Raw genomic sequence first — 13,555 nt, forward strand, 5'->3', positions numbered from 1 at the left:
GAGAGAGAGGGGGGGAGAGTTTGGGTTTTCGCAGGGGGAAAAGAGAGGAGGACAGACGGGAGAGGGGGCGAGGGAGCGAATGAGATCGATAAAGCAGTCGGTGAGAAGAGGGTTTGTCTCCGAAGCCTCGCGACGTGGGCTAGTCTTCGAGGCACGTACCACACGAGTTATTGTGAGAGTAGCCGACGGCTTCGCTAAAGGATTAAAAAGCTTATCTCGAGGGAGACCATATCCGAATGTCACGAGTCAGACATCTAACCACGTGGCATTTAGTATTTTCTTAGTAAGAGGCAATCCTACCTACTGTGGGACCCGCAGAGAAGCAAGATTGACGGTAACGATTCGTGTCAGTCAGACAGAAAAGTCAGAATCATTGGAGACTCGCGACTGTGCGCCACATCTCCTGCCCTCGGGAGCCGCAGCAGGTTTCCCAAAGTGTTGGAACTCCCGCCGGACCATGTGAAAGGCCAAATTTTTAGTATTTTTTTATTTTAACAGATAATTCATAATATTAAAAAAATACTCCTCACCTAAAATTGGTTTGTGTATTTTGTTCGTTTCATCTTTAATTTTATTTTCGCATAGAAACAAAGTTTGATTTTGGCTATTTTTTTGTTTTTTAGTTAACTTTTATATAATTTTTTATATATTATTTATTTCATCTATTTTCATTCAAATTGAATTATGAATGAGATATATCGTATACCAGAGTATTTTTCCTCTTGTTTCGTTATAATCCATTAAGAAATGGTTTTATAATTTCATGTTTTTTAATCACTTGTTTCATTGTAATATCATGATTCTTTATTTAAATTGCAGCGTTATTTTGAAAGAGGGCTCATATCCGAAAATTTTCTCTTTCATTTTTGTCAAAATCTATCAAAAAATGATAGTACAATTGAGCTTTCAAATTCTCTAATTCGTTTTGCGTCTAGAGGAAGATGACGAGCCAGTTTGGCTCACCCTAATAGGCATGTTGGCCTGTGCATCCAGCTTTAGGAACCGGCTTCGTCGCTGAAACCACTTGCAAAACTGATACAATGGTACGCGGGTTTGGTTCCAACTCGAGGATGCGCTACACAATCTGATGCGCAATACCAGCTATGTGTTGAAAAATAGATAGATAATTCGCCTAAAGACACCGCATCTAATTCAATATCTACATCACAATCTACTTCTCGGATTCGGCTCTTACGCATGATTTGAATACAAGATTTGACCAGTTTCGCCATTTTTTACTATTTTTTGGTCTAGTTTTCTCAATTTTTAATTTGAATCGGACCAATTTTTGGTTCAAATAAAAAACTCTCATATTTTCCTCATTTTTTTAATGAAATTTTCACCGTTGTTTTTCTAAAAAAATCCTCTAGGGAGATTTTTTTTTTTTTTTGGTATTTGGAAATCAAGAAAGCTTTAGTTTTTAGGGTTTTTCTGATTTTATATCTATAGTAAGTAGCATTGTGCCAAACATGCAAAAACACAAGGGGTTGAGAGAGATAGAGAGAGAGAGAGGGAGGAAGCAAAATGCTTGTAAAAATGATAAAATAATACATGAACCTTTCCTACTCAAAATTTTCTAATTTAAAAAAAAAATGTAAACATAGATTATATTTTTCACAACGCCATCTATTTTTTCATCTTAGCCATAGAATATATGGAAAATTTTGGGCCATAGAAACCTTTTCATTAAATAATTAGTTGTCTTATTACCACCCTCAACCAAGCATTTCCCTTTTTGGAAATGTGTTACTCATTAGGAAAAATGTGTTAGTGTATTTTTTTTATGGGCGGGTAAAAGAGATTTACTAGGTATTTCAGTTTCACTCATTCTTAAGAGAAAAAGAGTGAAAGTGAAATTCTTCCCTTGACCCAGTGATTTCACTTTCACTTGTCACTCTCTCCTTCACAACCTCTCACCTTGCTCCCTCTCGCCCTGCTCTCTCCCTTTTGTGTGCTTTTCATTGCGTATACTTGGAAATTATATGGAAAATTTTAAAAAATTTTAAGAAAAATTAAATGAACCTGTGTAGTGTATTTTCTAAGGAAATAAATAGAAACTAATAATCAATCTCATACATTACCATACTTATTTGATAAATTTTCAGTAAAATAAAATATCAAATACAAAATTACGATGAAAAATGCTTTGTACTAAACGTATCACAATATCAATTGTCAAATATTTTTCATATGATTTTCCAACCCATCTTTGCTCAAAAATCTTACCCGAAATTTTATATGATTTTCCTGATAAGAACTTCCAGCTAAAAAATATTTTCTTTGCAAATTGATAAGTACATTGACATACAATTTTGGATGAGTTTAGGATGGGTAGACTTTATTCTATCAATAGTGTTTGGTTCCCTCCAATCACATGGGAGAATTTAAAGATGTGTTCCTTTTTATCTTCCCACATGATACAACTCCATTGTTAGAACACAGTCAAGCAAATTTAACCTCAAATTTTGTTAATAATTATAACACTCTAACTTTAATTTTAACGAGTGTTTTCAATATGCGTTGATCCGTTGTAGTCTAGTTGGTTAGGATACTCGGCTCTCACCCGAGAGACCCGGGTTCAAGTCCCGGCAACGGAAATCCATTTTGCTGCTATTCCCAGAAGCTCATTTCTTGGACAGGAGGTGGATTGATGATGGTCATAGGCATGACAACATTGTCTGACAGGCGACCCTTCATCTCACGGTGCTTGACAGAGTGCACACCAGTGCATGCAACAATGGGCTATACATGGGTCACATGGTGAATTCTGCAAATGGTAAGGGCAATCAACTCAGTAATTGTGCCATCTAATATCAGTTTATTAACAAGATAGCAATCCCCATGCACCACAAACAGTCAATGTCTTACCATACCATGGGATATAAAAAACATGTGTAATTCCTTCATTTCCAGGATACAATGCTCTTAAACGTAACATTCACAAATTAATTGATTACCCACGTCTAAGTTATTTATATGATAGTGATCTGAACGAAGTCCAGCCTGAAAACATTGGCAAAAGTGTCAAGCAATCCAATAATGTGTTGTCCATGTTTGTGCTTGCCAATTGTGACTACTGAACGTGGATTACACACGCACACTAGACCCCTTTTCCCAGTAAAACTTGAAGACATCACACGAAATCTCCAATGTGCCCATTGAGCCAAAAGCCCAATTCATACCAATTATAGTGTTTTTAAAATTAATAACTGTAAAGAGAAAGAGAGGCTAACAAGTAAAAAGTGCATTACCATCCACATTAAAACACACCAAAGTAATGTAGTTCTGTTTTGCAGGAAGACAAAAAATAAACCAAGGGGTGCAGAACATGGTATTGTGTCAGTCCCATTAAGCATTTCCGACTCAATGGCAGCTGAGCTTCGTGGCTTCCTCAATGGACTTCGCGTTTTTAGAGACAATTGTAGTGGTCCCCTTGACATTGAAGGGGACTCGAAGATGGTCATTGGCCAGTGCGAGTGTGTTTCCCCTCCCCCGTGGTACCATTGGGACATCTTTCGAAAGATTCTAGAAATCGCTTCACTATTTTCTTCTATTTGGTCTTACATCCCGAGATCCGCAAATTCGGCAGATGACGTGTTTGCCAAGCAGGGAGCGACCCTACAATCTCTTATTGCTAGGGATTTGTTCACTCTTTCTTTGTAATTTTTTTCTTGTTAATATAATTACATCTTTTTAAAAAAAAATGGTATTGTGTCAATCAAACAGAGTTGTATGATTACAAATTTTAACAGATCATTTGAAATACTCTAAGTTACATAGGCACCTTCAAGTGACCAAAAACTTATGCAAAATGTCAAATTTTGATTAAGGTGTTTTCCGAAAACTAGTTCACTTTTTTATTTTTCTTAACACCGTGAAGAGCCCGAAGCCAATTACCCCCCACAAATCAAAGATTGAACTGTATTTAGTGTCAAGAAAGAACATTATGGATTCATTACTCTACCACAAACACTACAGGTAGACTTTAAGGCTACTGTAGATATAAGAATTACAGGGATGTCAACTGCCATATTAGATAATACCCAAAAATTTTAAATTATTCTCATTTTACCATTTTAAAACATCAAAATCATATTGAGAAGTTTTCTCACAGATATACACACCTTCATCAAGATAATTATCCAATTCTAACTTTGATGAAATCACTATTTCCAATTGTTCGCACAAGTCATTAACTTTGACCAACTTGAACTTGATGAAGAATATGACTTACAACTTGTGGAAACACCCATAGAGGTAATACTCAAAATAATCCCTTCATTACTAATTTCCATATTACACATGGCTATATATTCATCATAAATCTCAAATAAGATTTGTCGAACTATGTTTATATTCATTCTAGCTTCCACCTCAAAATATATCTCTGGAAAACACATTTCAATCAATCTTAATTTGACCTTTGGATCCAAAACTCATGCATAAATCATCAACAAATTGTATTTACCCCAACACTTCTCAAAATTTTCTTTCAAAATTTACCCCAACCATCGTCCTAATAAAAACATTTTTATTCATAGAATAGAAAATTAAAACTTTTTTTATCCTATATACCTTACTAAGGTACAAATTAGAAGTAGGGAAGTCACTCCCATAAATGATATTAGTGACTGCATTAAAAACTTATAGAATCTCATACACCATTTCAACTTTTTCCCATTCATCAAAACTTGGCAAACAATCATAAATTAGCTCTCTATCTTGAAATCTAGGAATTACATATTTGAATTTTAATATAGAATACAACATATCATAAGTAGAGTTGCAATGAGTTGGACAATCATTAACCAACCTCTTTACACCTAATTGTAGATATTACACAATTTCAGAAAAAGTAGCCCCAGACTAATTAATGAATTTGACACTCTCACACACATTCTCCATGTTATCCTTAATTTCAACAAAACCATCTTGGACTAATAAATTTAGAATATGAGGACAACAACGCCCATGACATAACTTCCCACTACAAACCAATTTCTTATTTCTTAAAAAACACCTTTCAAAACTCTCACACAAATATCATTATATGCAACATTATCAACTGATATGCTAAATACTTTCTTTTCGATTTCTCAATCTTTCAAAGACTTGTAAATAACATCTATTATATCAACACAACGAGGAGGAAGAACATGCACAAAACTCAAGACTCATTTTTATAGCTTGTAAGAACTATCAATAAAATACCCAATAATAACCATGTATTCAATTTCTTTATTTTGAGACTTCCAAAGATCCTGGTAAGACTAATCTTGTTAATTTTTTTAATAAAAATTTTAAATTCTTTTTTATGCCTCATTCACCTCCCCACACTTCTTAATGGTCTTACATAATATTGTTTTTTACAATTCGCATTTGCCATCTTCACTAAAAAATTAAATCCTTCATCTTCTACTATCATGAACGACTGCTTATGCATAAGAATCCAATGAGCAATAAGCGTTCTCATTTTAGATTTATCATATTTACCTCCAAAATCCATAAAAGAAATGCCTTGTGAACTATGATCAATATTAGACCCCACTCGTTGAAAATTTATGGTTTTTTGCTTTTGTATTGTCACTTTTCTACAAGGATAATGTTTGAAATGTTGTCTCATATGTGAGGTCACTCCACTAGTAATAAAACTCAAATTGGATTAACAATGAACACATTGAACCTTTTTTATACTATCTAAAAGTGATATTTATTTTAATTCCAACTACATGAGACTTTTTTTTTATCTTTTATTACTCTAGATAGAGCCCCCTTCTTCCTCAATTTGGGTACATTGATCTAGGCTCCCTGTAATTGCGTTAGTAATTTGAATGGACAATGCTTTAGACAAATTGAGTCATTATCTATGGCCACCCTAGTGTTAACTATAGATGTCAAATGAGCACAAGATGTTGATATTCCTATTAGCTACTTCTATAAAAAAAATTACAAATAAAAATTTAAATAAAAATAGCAATCCAAACAACAAAGACAATTTCATATATATGTTGTCTATTCTTTGTCTACTCCATACAAACACTATACCACTGAAAAACCTCATGAAAGAAAAATAGGTGTTTTGGTACCATTATCTAAAAAAATAATTAATAGGTCTTTAGTCTATGAAAGTCATTATCTTTGTCTAAATCAGAGGCTAAGCTTAGATTTTTGCATCTAGCACTAAGTTTAAAACATGATGCATACAATTTTAATCAAAGCATCAATACATCATACATGGGCCAATTTTAATTCTAGCATCGATACATCATACATGTGCTAAGTTTAAGCAAAGCATCAGTACATTATACATGCACTAAGTAAAGAATGGATGTGGTCTCATGGGTCAATGAGGAAGCATTTCCAAAGTCCATAGGCTTAGGTACTTCAAACATGACCGTATTGGGGTCCATAAGCCAGATAGGGTGACAGGCTTGAGGACCACAGATTCAACAATTTATGGCATGGGACAAGGACGAAGTTTCCTTAAAAATTCATAGTCTATAGACTATAGACTAGGATGATATATCTTATTTTATAAATATAACTTTTATACTATTTTGAATGATACTATAAGAACAAAAGTACCATAAGATAACAAATAGTTCTTTGCAAGGTTTGCTTATTTAGGCGACTTTTATCTTTATTTAATAATTTCGAACCCAAGGATTGACTCGACTATTAATCATTTCTTCTCTATTTTCAAAGTTTCACCTTGGGTGCACATAATTAAAGATTTTTGTTAATTTTTTCATTATTTTAATTAAAATTTGTGGAGACGAGCAGGGAAAAGATTGAAGATAGTGTGAGGACAGGCAAGAATGTGGCAATGGGGTTGTTGTTAGGAACAAGGCATCAAATATCGATGAAACTCATGGACACACTCTAACTTTTCCCCTTTTTTTAACTACTATTTGGTTTGTTTTGGGTAGAAATCTCTCCTTTTATAAATTTATCGATATCCATATTTTTCTCATTTAGTAGGTACGAATCTAAAGGCTCCAAATCATAGATTCATAAGTAGAAAGATAATGAACATAAAAGATGAAAACCAAAACTTTCACAAAATAGAACCCTTGAGGAAGAATTTTCCTCAAAATAAAAAGAAAAAAGTGGATAGACGTACCTTTTACATCAAATTTCTTTCGTCAATAACACCAAAAGTCGACTACAACTAGTTGAGAGATAAAGATGTTGAGGAATAGGGTAGGATGAAAATCTACATCGTAGTCTTAAATAGGGCATAGGGATTCAAATTTGATTTTCTTGAATCAATCGTTCATATTAGTTACGAAAAACTAGAGAAAGAAGAGAGGATTGGAGAAGACAGGAGGAGAGGGAAACTACATCAATTTTCCCATATGGACTCTGGAGTTTTGAAAGAGTTCAAAATGAAGCTCCTGGAATCGCGAAAAAAGGGTAATCGTAAATGAGGGATTTGAGACTTTAGTGTTAAGTAACCAAGTTGGCTCGCAAATTCACAAACCAAACTGCAACTCAATCGAGTACAACTCAGTTACTTAAACGAGCGCAAATTGCAGCTCGAATTTGATTCAGGACGATTTTGAATTGATTTGAGCCGAGCTGAGCTCAAGCTATTCGCGAACTGGCTCGGTTCGATGCCACCCCTCTCTGGACTAATCTTTTAACATATTTAAGGGTGACATTTGCTATCTAATTGAGTAAAAATTATATTACACTAATTGGTATGAAATCCAATGGTTTTACGTGCGTTACCTAAACAAATTTGTTAATAGATTTCAGGTGAATTGGATCCCACTAACCATCCTAGCAAGTATAAAAGAAATTTGTTAGTAGATTTTTTAATGATTATGAGTTTTAAAAAAAGTATTATTAATACCCTAATAATAAATCATCAAAAGAAAATTCTCAATTTTTTCTTAGTAACTACTAGTGTAATTTATAAAACACAATAAAAATTAAAAACCATGTTTAGTATTTTACTAAGTCAACCCGAATTTGCACCAAGTGATATAGGGTAGAGGGGGCCAACTTGAGTAAACCCATGTATAAACTAATTTTGTTCATATATACTTATCATCTATCCTGTGACATGTATAGATTGTTGAAATGATCACTGCAATACCCTCTACGATTACTACCTGTATCAATATTTTGAAATCCAAGTATCTGGTGTACGGATCGATACAGTTACTAAGCTAAGTCGAAGAATCCTTTGAGTTCACTCATTCTATGACCTGAGAACACTATTTGGAGACGACAGACCCTATTAAAGAATAGCCCCACATGGATTAGTGAGATTAAAGATCTTGAGTTTATTAGTTGGCAGAAGAGGTTTTCTAAGTGGCAAATTATTTTAGGATGGGTTTTGGATCGAATTTAACATGGTATCAGAGCAACCACTCAGTATGTGGGGCATTCCACCCAAATTATCCACGTACCACACGTGAGGGCTTCCACCCAAATTATCCATGTGTCTTACACATGAGGGGGAGTATTAAGGAATAGTCCCACATCTTGAGTTTATTAGTTGGCAAAAAAGGTTTCCTAGGTGGCTAGTCATTTTGGGATAAGGCCTTCCACCCAATTTAATAAGCCCCCACATGCAAAACATGACATAACAATAGAAGCAAGTGCAGTCTTCTTCATTCTCTGAAAACATTAAAACTTGAACTTGATTCCTGGGCTCAATGAAGCAGGATTCTTACCATGACTACTACTGCTCTACAGATCAGTCGATAGCACCCTCTATTACTTTCCTCTTATATCTGTTGATTGGCCTTGTTGAATGGGCATCTCGCCTCTCGCCGCTGTATCGTTAACTAAAATCAATAAGAATATGATCAAACAAGCAAAACTCGTTCTTACCTTCATCGTATACCCAGAACAATCGCCATTCACCATTCACTGCCGCTGAAATTTGAAGAGTCAACCATAACCCAGAAACCCCGCCTACATGATTTCAATATGTGAAGATACTACAAAAGATGAAAAAAGTGTAAAAAAAATCTCCCTCTCCTTTATCAATCCCAAATTAAAAGAAAATCATTACATGTAATACAAAAGGTAAAAAATTAGCATTCTGTTAGTGGCTTTGGAGGCAACGGAGCAGCTCCACCACTCAGAGCATCACCACCTCCTCCGATGATTCCTACTTGCAATTTCCTCTTGGGCATGGCTTCCTGCAACATAGAAACGACGTCCCTCATTGAGGGTCTGTCGGGAGGGTTTCTGCTGGTGCAGAGCAATGCCACCCTTAACACCAGCATCATCTCCTCCCTCACCGACGCACAAGAGGCCCCTGCATTCTTGTCAAGAACCTCAGCCATCCCTTCTTTAGTCTTGATCTTGGACCGGAACCAGTCCACAATGCTGTTCCCATCTCCAAACTCGGAGTCTACTGATCTCTTACCACTGAGGATCTCCATTAGTACCACCCCGAAGCTGTAGATGTCACTCTTCTCATCCACTTGCAGAGTGTAAGCATATTCTGTTCACAAGCACCTTTATGTTAGCTCACAGTGCAGATATTTATGCAACAAATCCACAAATCCATTCTTAATTAACAAACCCATTAAGCCTATTAAGTGTTTTACCAAAAATCTCCACAAGAAATAATTGTTAATGGCATCTACAAAAAGGGTGAGGAATTTAGTCAAACGCTTTAGGGGCTTCAGTGTTTTTAATTTAATTTCCTAGTCCCATCAATGGCGGATATGCCGACTTTGCTTCCTACTCTCAAGTGCAAATGCCGATCTTGTCTTTTCCTTCCACTCAACATATATTAACTGATCCGATCAAGAAAAAAGAAATGCAGAATCACCGAGAAGTGACAGTCGTCAGCACCCAAGACTGATTTTGCAAAAACAGGTTGTCACCGACGTGCATCCCACAATTGCTAATCGAAGAAATGGCGGGAGTGTTAGGCCAAAAACTCGAAAGAAGCCAAAGTAACAGACTGGCTTCGTTTCAGAGGTAAAGGGGACAAAAACAGAGGAGGGCCTACTACGACTTTTGCGGTTTGGTAAAGCTGGAGAATTAACAGTAAAGAGTGGAGAAAATTACCGGGGGCAATGTAGCCATAGGATCCGGCGACGACGGACATGGACTCGTCAGTCTGAATGAGCTTAGCCACCCCGAAGTCGGCAACTCTCGCCTCCATCTTGGCGTCGAGTAGTATATTACTGGGCTTCAAATCACGATGAACGATGACGGGGTCGCAGTCGTGGTGCAGATAGCAGATACCCTGAGCTACGCCCAGCGCAATCTTGTATCGCGTCACCCAGTCGGCTACAAGATTCTCCCCTTTGATTTTCCCGTGCAGAAGATCGTCCAGGCTTCCGTTTGGCATGTACTCATACAGTAACATAGTACAATCGTTGTTGCTGCAGCAACCCAACAGCCGCACTATATTCCGGTGCCTCACGTTCCCCAACACGTCCACCTCCGCCAGCACCCCTCGCCTACGTCTCACTGTCTCTTTGTGCTTCCCCCACAGCTTCTTCACCGCGATGTCCACTCCGCCGGGCATCTCGGCTCTGTAAACGGTCCCTGTCGAACCCATGCCGATGATCTTATCGCTCATGGAAAGACACTCCAGAACGTTCTCCGCGGTGAAGTTCAGCCGCTGGAACGCCGTCAATTTCCATGGTCCCGATTCCGTTTCCTCTCGGTATGGCCTCCCGTACCTTGCATGGAAACAGCGGCTGCCGGCGATGACGAGAAAAATCCCCACGCCGAGAGCTCCGGCCATTATCCAAACGATCGCGCCGGCGGATTTCTTGGCTTGCCGCGGGATACGGGCTTCACTCTCGCTGGCTTCTGACAAGCATGGTTGCTTCAGCATAGCACCGCAGAGCCCCTCGTTCCCAGAAAACGCCGACGGGTGAAGATTGGGGAAAATTGTTCCGGAAGAGGGAATCGGCCCGGACAGGAGATTGTATGAAACGTTAAAATTCTCCAAATTGCTGCAATTGTCGAATGCAGAGGGAATTGTGCCAGTGAGAAAATTGTGCGAGAGATCGATGTCCGTGATGTAAGGAAGACCCGATAATTCCATGGGAATTATCCCAGTTAACTCGTTATTACTGATTTTGAAGCTTAGAAGCTTCTCGCAATGGCCAATATTCCAAGGAATGCTGCCATTAAGCGAATTCCAGTCCAACTCGATCTTGTACAAGTTCCTGCACCCAATGAAGTCGGGTATAGCACCTTTCAATCTGCTAAACCTCGCAGAGAAAATCTGAAGACTGGGTGCAGTCCAAATATTTTTCGGCAATGCGCTTCCAAGGGGATTCTGGGAAACATTCAGATAAGACAACTGCGGAGCGAACCCAAGATCAGCCGGAATCTCTCCGGAAAAGTTGTTCCGGCTAAGGTCCATGTAAGTCAAGTTCTGCAAGAACCCGAAACCAGAAGGGATTGGACCGCTGAATCTGTTATCTTGGATGCGGAACCTCGCGAGAGAACTGCAGTTGGTGAGCGTTTTCGGGAGCTCGGAGTCGAATCGGTTGGAGAACAGCAGCAGCGCTGAGAGGTTGTTCCCGAAGCAGACGGTCGGCGGAATCGAACCCGAGAGCCAATTCGAGGAGACATCGATCCGTCGGAGTCTGCCATTGGAACCGAGTTTCGGCGGGAGGATCCCCGTTAAAGTGTTGTTCCAAAGCAGCAGCATTTCGAGGTTGGGTAGCTCGCCGAGGCCATCCGGGATGGGACCGGTGAGATTGTTTTGCATGAGACTCAGCCGGGTCAGCTCTTTCAAAGCGGAAAAACGAGTCGGTATCGGACCCGAAAGCCGGTTATCAGAGATATCCAACTCCGTCAGTGCGGCAAGGTCGGAAAAGCTGCTGGGTATAGCTCCGGTCAACCGGTTTCTGAATAGAAGCACGGATTGGAGACGGTTTAAGTTTCCAAGTTGACTCGGAAGCGTACCGGACAGATTAGCAGTGGCGATGTCAAGGTAAGTCAAGTTACGTAAAAGTCCGAATTCCGGAGGAATTCCACCGTCGAATCCGTTATACCCGATTTCTAGATGCTCGAGTCGACTCAGCACTCCCAGCTCCGGCGGCACCCTTCCAGTGAGCAGATTCGCGGCCAAATGGAGGTAACGGAGCTTCTGCAAACCGCCGTAAATCGCCGGAATAGTCCCGTCGAAAAAGCTGCCTCCGAGATTGAGCTCCTCCAAGTGGTGGAGTCTGGCGATGCTGCGCGGCAACGGGCCCGTGAAGTTGTTGCTGTACGCGTAGAAGAGAGTCAGCCGGCGGAGCTTGAAGATGCCAGGAGGGAAGCTCCCGTTGAAATTGTTGCGGCAGATGTCGAGCGTTTTAAGATTCGGAAGATCGAAAATGGCGGGCTGCAGCGGTCCCTCGAAGGCATTGTTGCTGAGATTAAGATGGTTCACCCAGGAAAGAAGCCGTATCTCCGGCGGAATGAAGCCGGAGAGATTCTTACCCGAGAGATCGAGCGAGAGGATCTCGAACGTCTGAGGGTCGCAGGTGACTCCGGTCCAGGCGCACCACCCGGGTCTGTCCGCACCCGGATCAGGGACGTTGTAGTTCCAGTCATGGAGAGAGGAGAAAGGGTCATTAACAGAGTTCTTCAAAGATAACAAAGAGTGGAGCGGTAAAGGGAGACCCGTCGAGAGAAGCAAACTAGAAGTCTGAAACAAGGAGATAAAAACAGGGAAGAAGAAGAAGAACGAGAAGGAGAAGAAGGTGGGCTTCATGGTAGAGTGGCCGCAGCAATACTTGTTTTCTGAAGGGAATGAAGTTTCCGAAGCTCGATTTAAGGAAAGCAAGGGATAGAAATCGATGGCTGCTTTTCGGGAGTGCTGGACGCAGAGGGTTTTTCATGATGATTGCAGAGGATTTCAGTAATGGAAGCGGAATTGCGCTTCATCAACGACTATATACCTCATGAATGCACTCTCTAGCTCTGTTCCTCCATCTTTCTTTCCCTTTTTTTTTTTTTTTTTTTGTCTGCCCCCATTTAGTTTTCTCCCTTTTCTCTATAATCTAATTCCCTTTTGTCAGTTTTTTTGCTTTCATCCCTCCGCCGCTGCTGATGAGTAACCGTATGTCCCAACCACAAAGAAAGCTCTGATCGTCATGCTCCCACAAATTTTATGTTCATCATCGATAAAAATCAAAAGGAGGATGACTCGAAGCATTGGAGACTTTAAAGCAGTAAGGAGTTACCCGTTTCGTTGAAAAAATAAAAAGCAAAAGTAAAAAAGAGTTAAACCATTACAAATAGTGAGTTATGAATTTTAAAAAGAGTCGACTCTTTCATCTTTTGCAATTGAGAGTAACAAAATGAGAAGTCCTGAAAAAGTAATTTGTGAAAATAAAAAGAGTTTTATCCTTGTAGGACTTAATATTAATATCATAAAAAATAATTTAAATAAAGTAATTGACTCCTAAATAGACTTAAATTCAAACTACGAAGAGTTGTAATCTCTATACTTACTGTTATAATTCTATAAATATTTGTCTCTCATCAATAAAAATCACAATAAATATTATTCTCAATTCCTAAATTCTATATCGTATGAGAGCTCTCGATCTATTAATCAGTA

General features: G+C 38.8%; 1 protein-coding gene and 1 non-coding gene across 2 annotated transcripts; one reads left to right on the plus strand and one right to left on the minus strand.

Moving 5' to 3' along the window:
- Window positions 1-2,524: 2,524 nt before the first annotated feature.
- TRNAE-CUC (transfer RNA glutamic acid (anticodon CUC)) lies at window positions 2,525-2,597 on the plus strand. Its single transcript has one exon. It is a non-coding gene; the product is annotated as a tRNA-Glu (tRNA).
- A 6,317-nt stretch (window positions 2,598-8,914) lies between these two features.
- Window positions 8,915-13,082, minus strand: LOC137947938 (leucine-rich repeat receptor-like protein kinase TDR). The gene is made up of 2 exons (XM_068793801.1): window positions 10,045-13,082; window positions 8,915-9,469 (listed from the first exon to the last, which is right to left on the minus strand). The coding sequence occupies exons 1-2, from the start codon at window positions 12,701-12,703 to the stop codon at window positions 9,054-9,056; spliced, it is 3,075 nt and encodes a 1,024-aa protein (XP_068649902.1). The 5' UTR covers window positions 12,704-13,082; the 3' UTR covers window positions 8,915-9,053.
- Window positions 13,083-13,555: the final 473 nt, after the last annotated feature.

Source organism: Aristolochia californica, unplaced genomic scaffold (genome assembly GCF_029961685.1).
Source record: "Aristolochia californica isolate CCGP_79_NKW_82.1479 unplaced genomic scaffold, dmAriCali1.0.hap1 SCAF_13, whole genome shotgun sequence".
Classification (NCBI taxonomy): domain Eukaryota; kingdom Viridiplantae; phylum Streptophyta; class Magnoliopsida; order Piperales; family Aristolochiaceae; genus Aristolochia; species Aristolochia californica.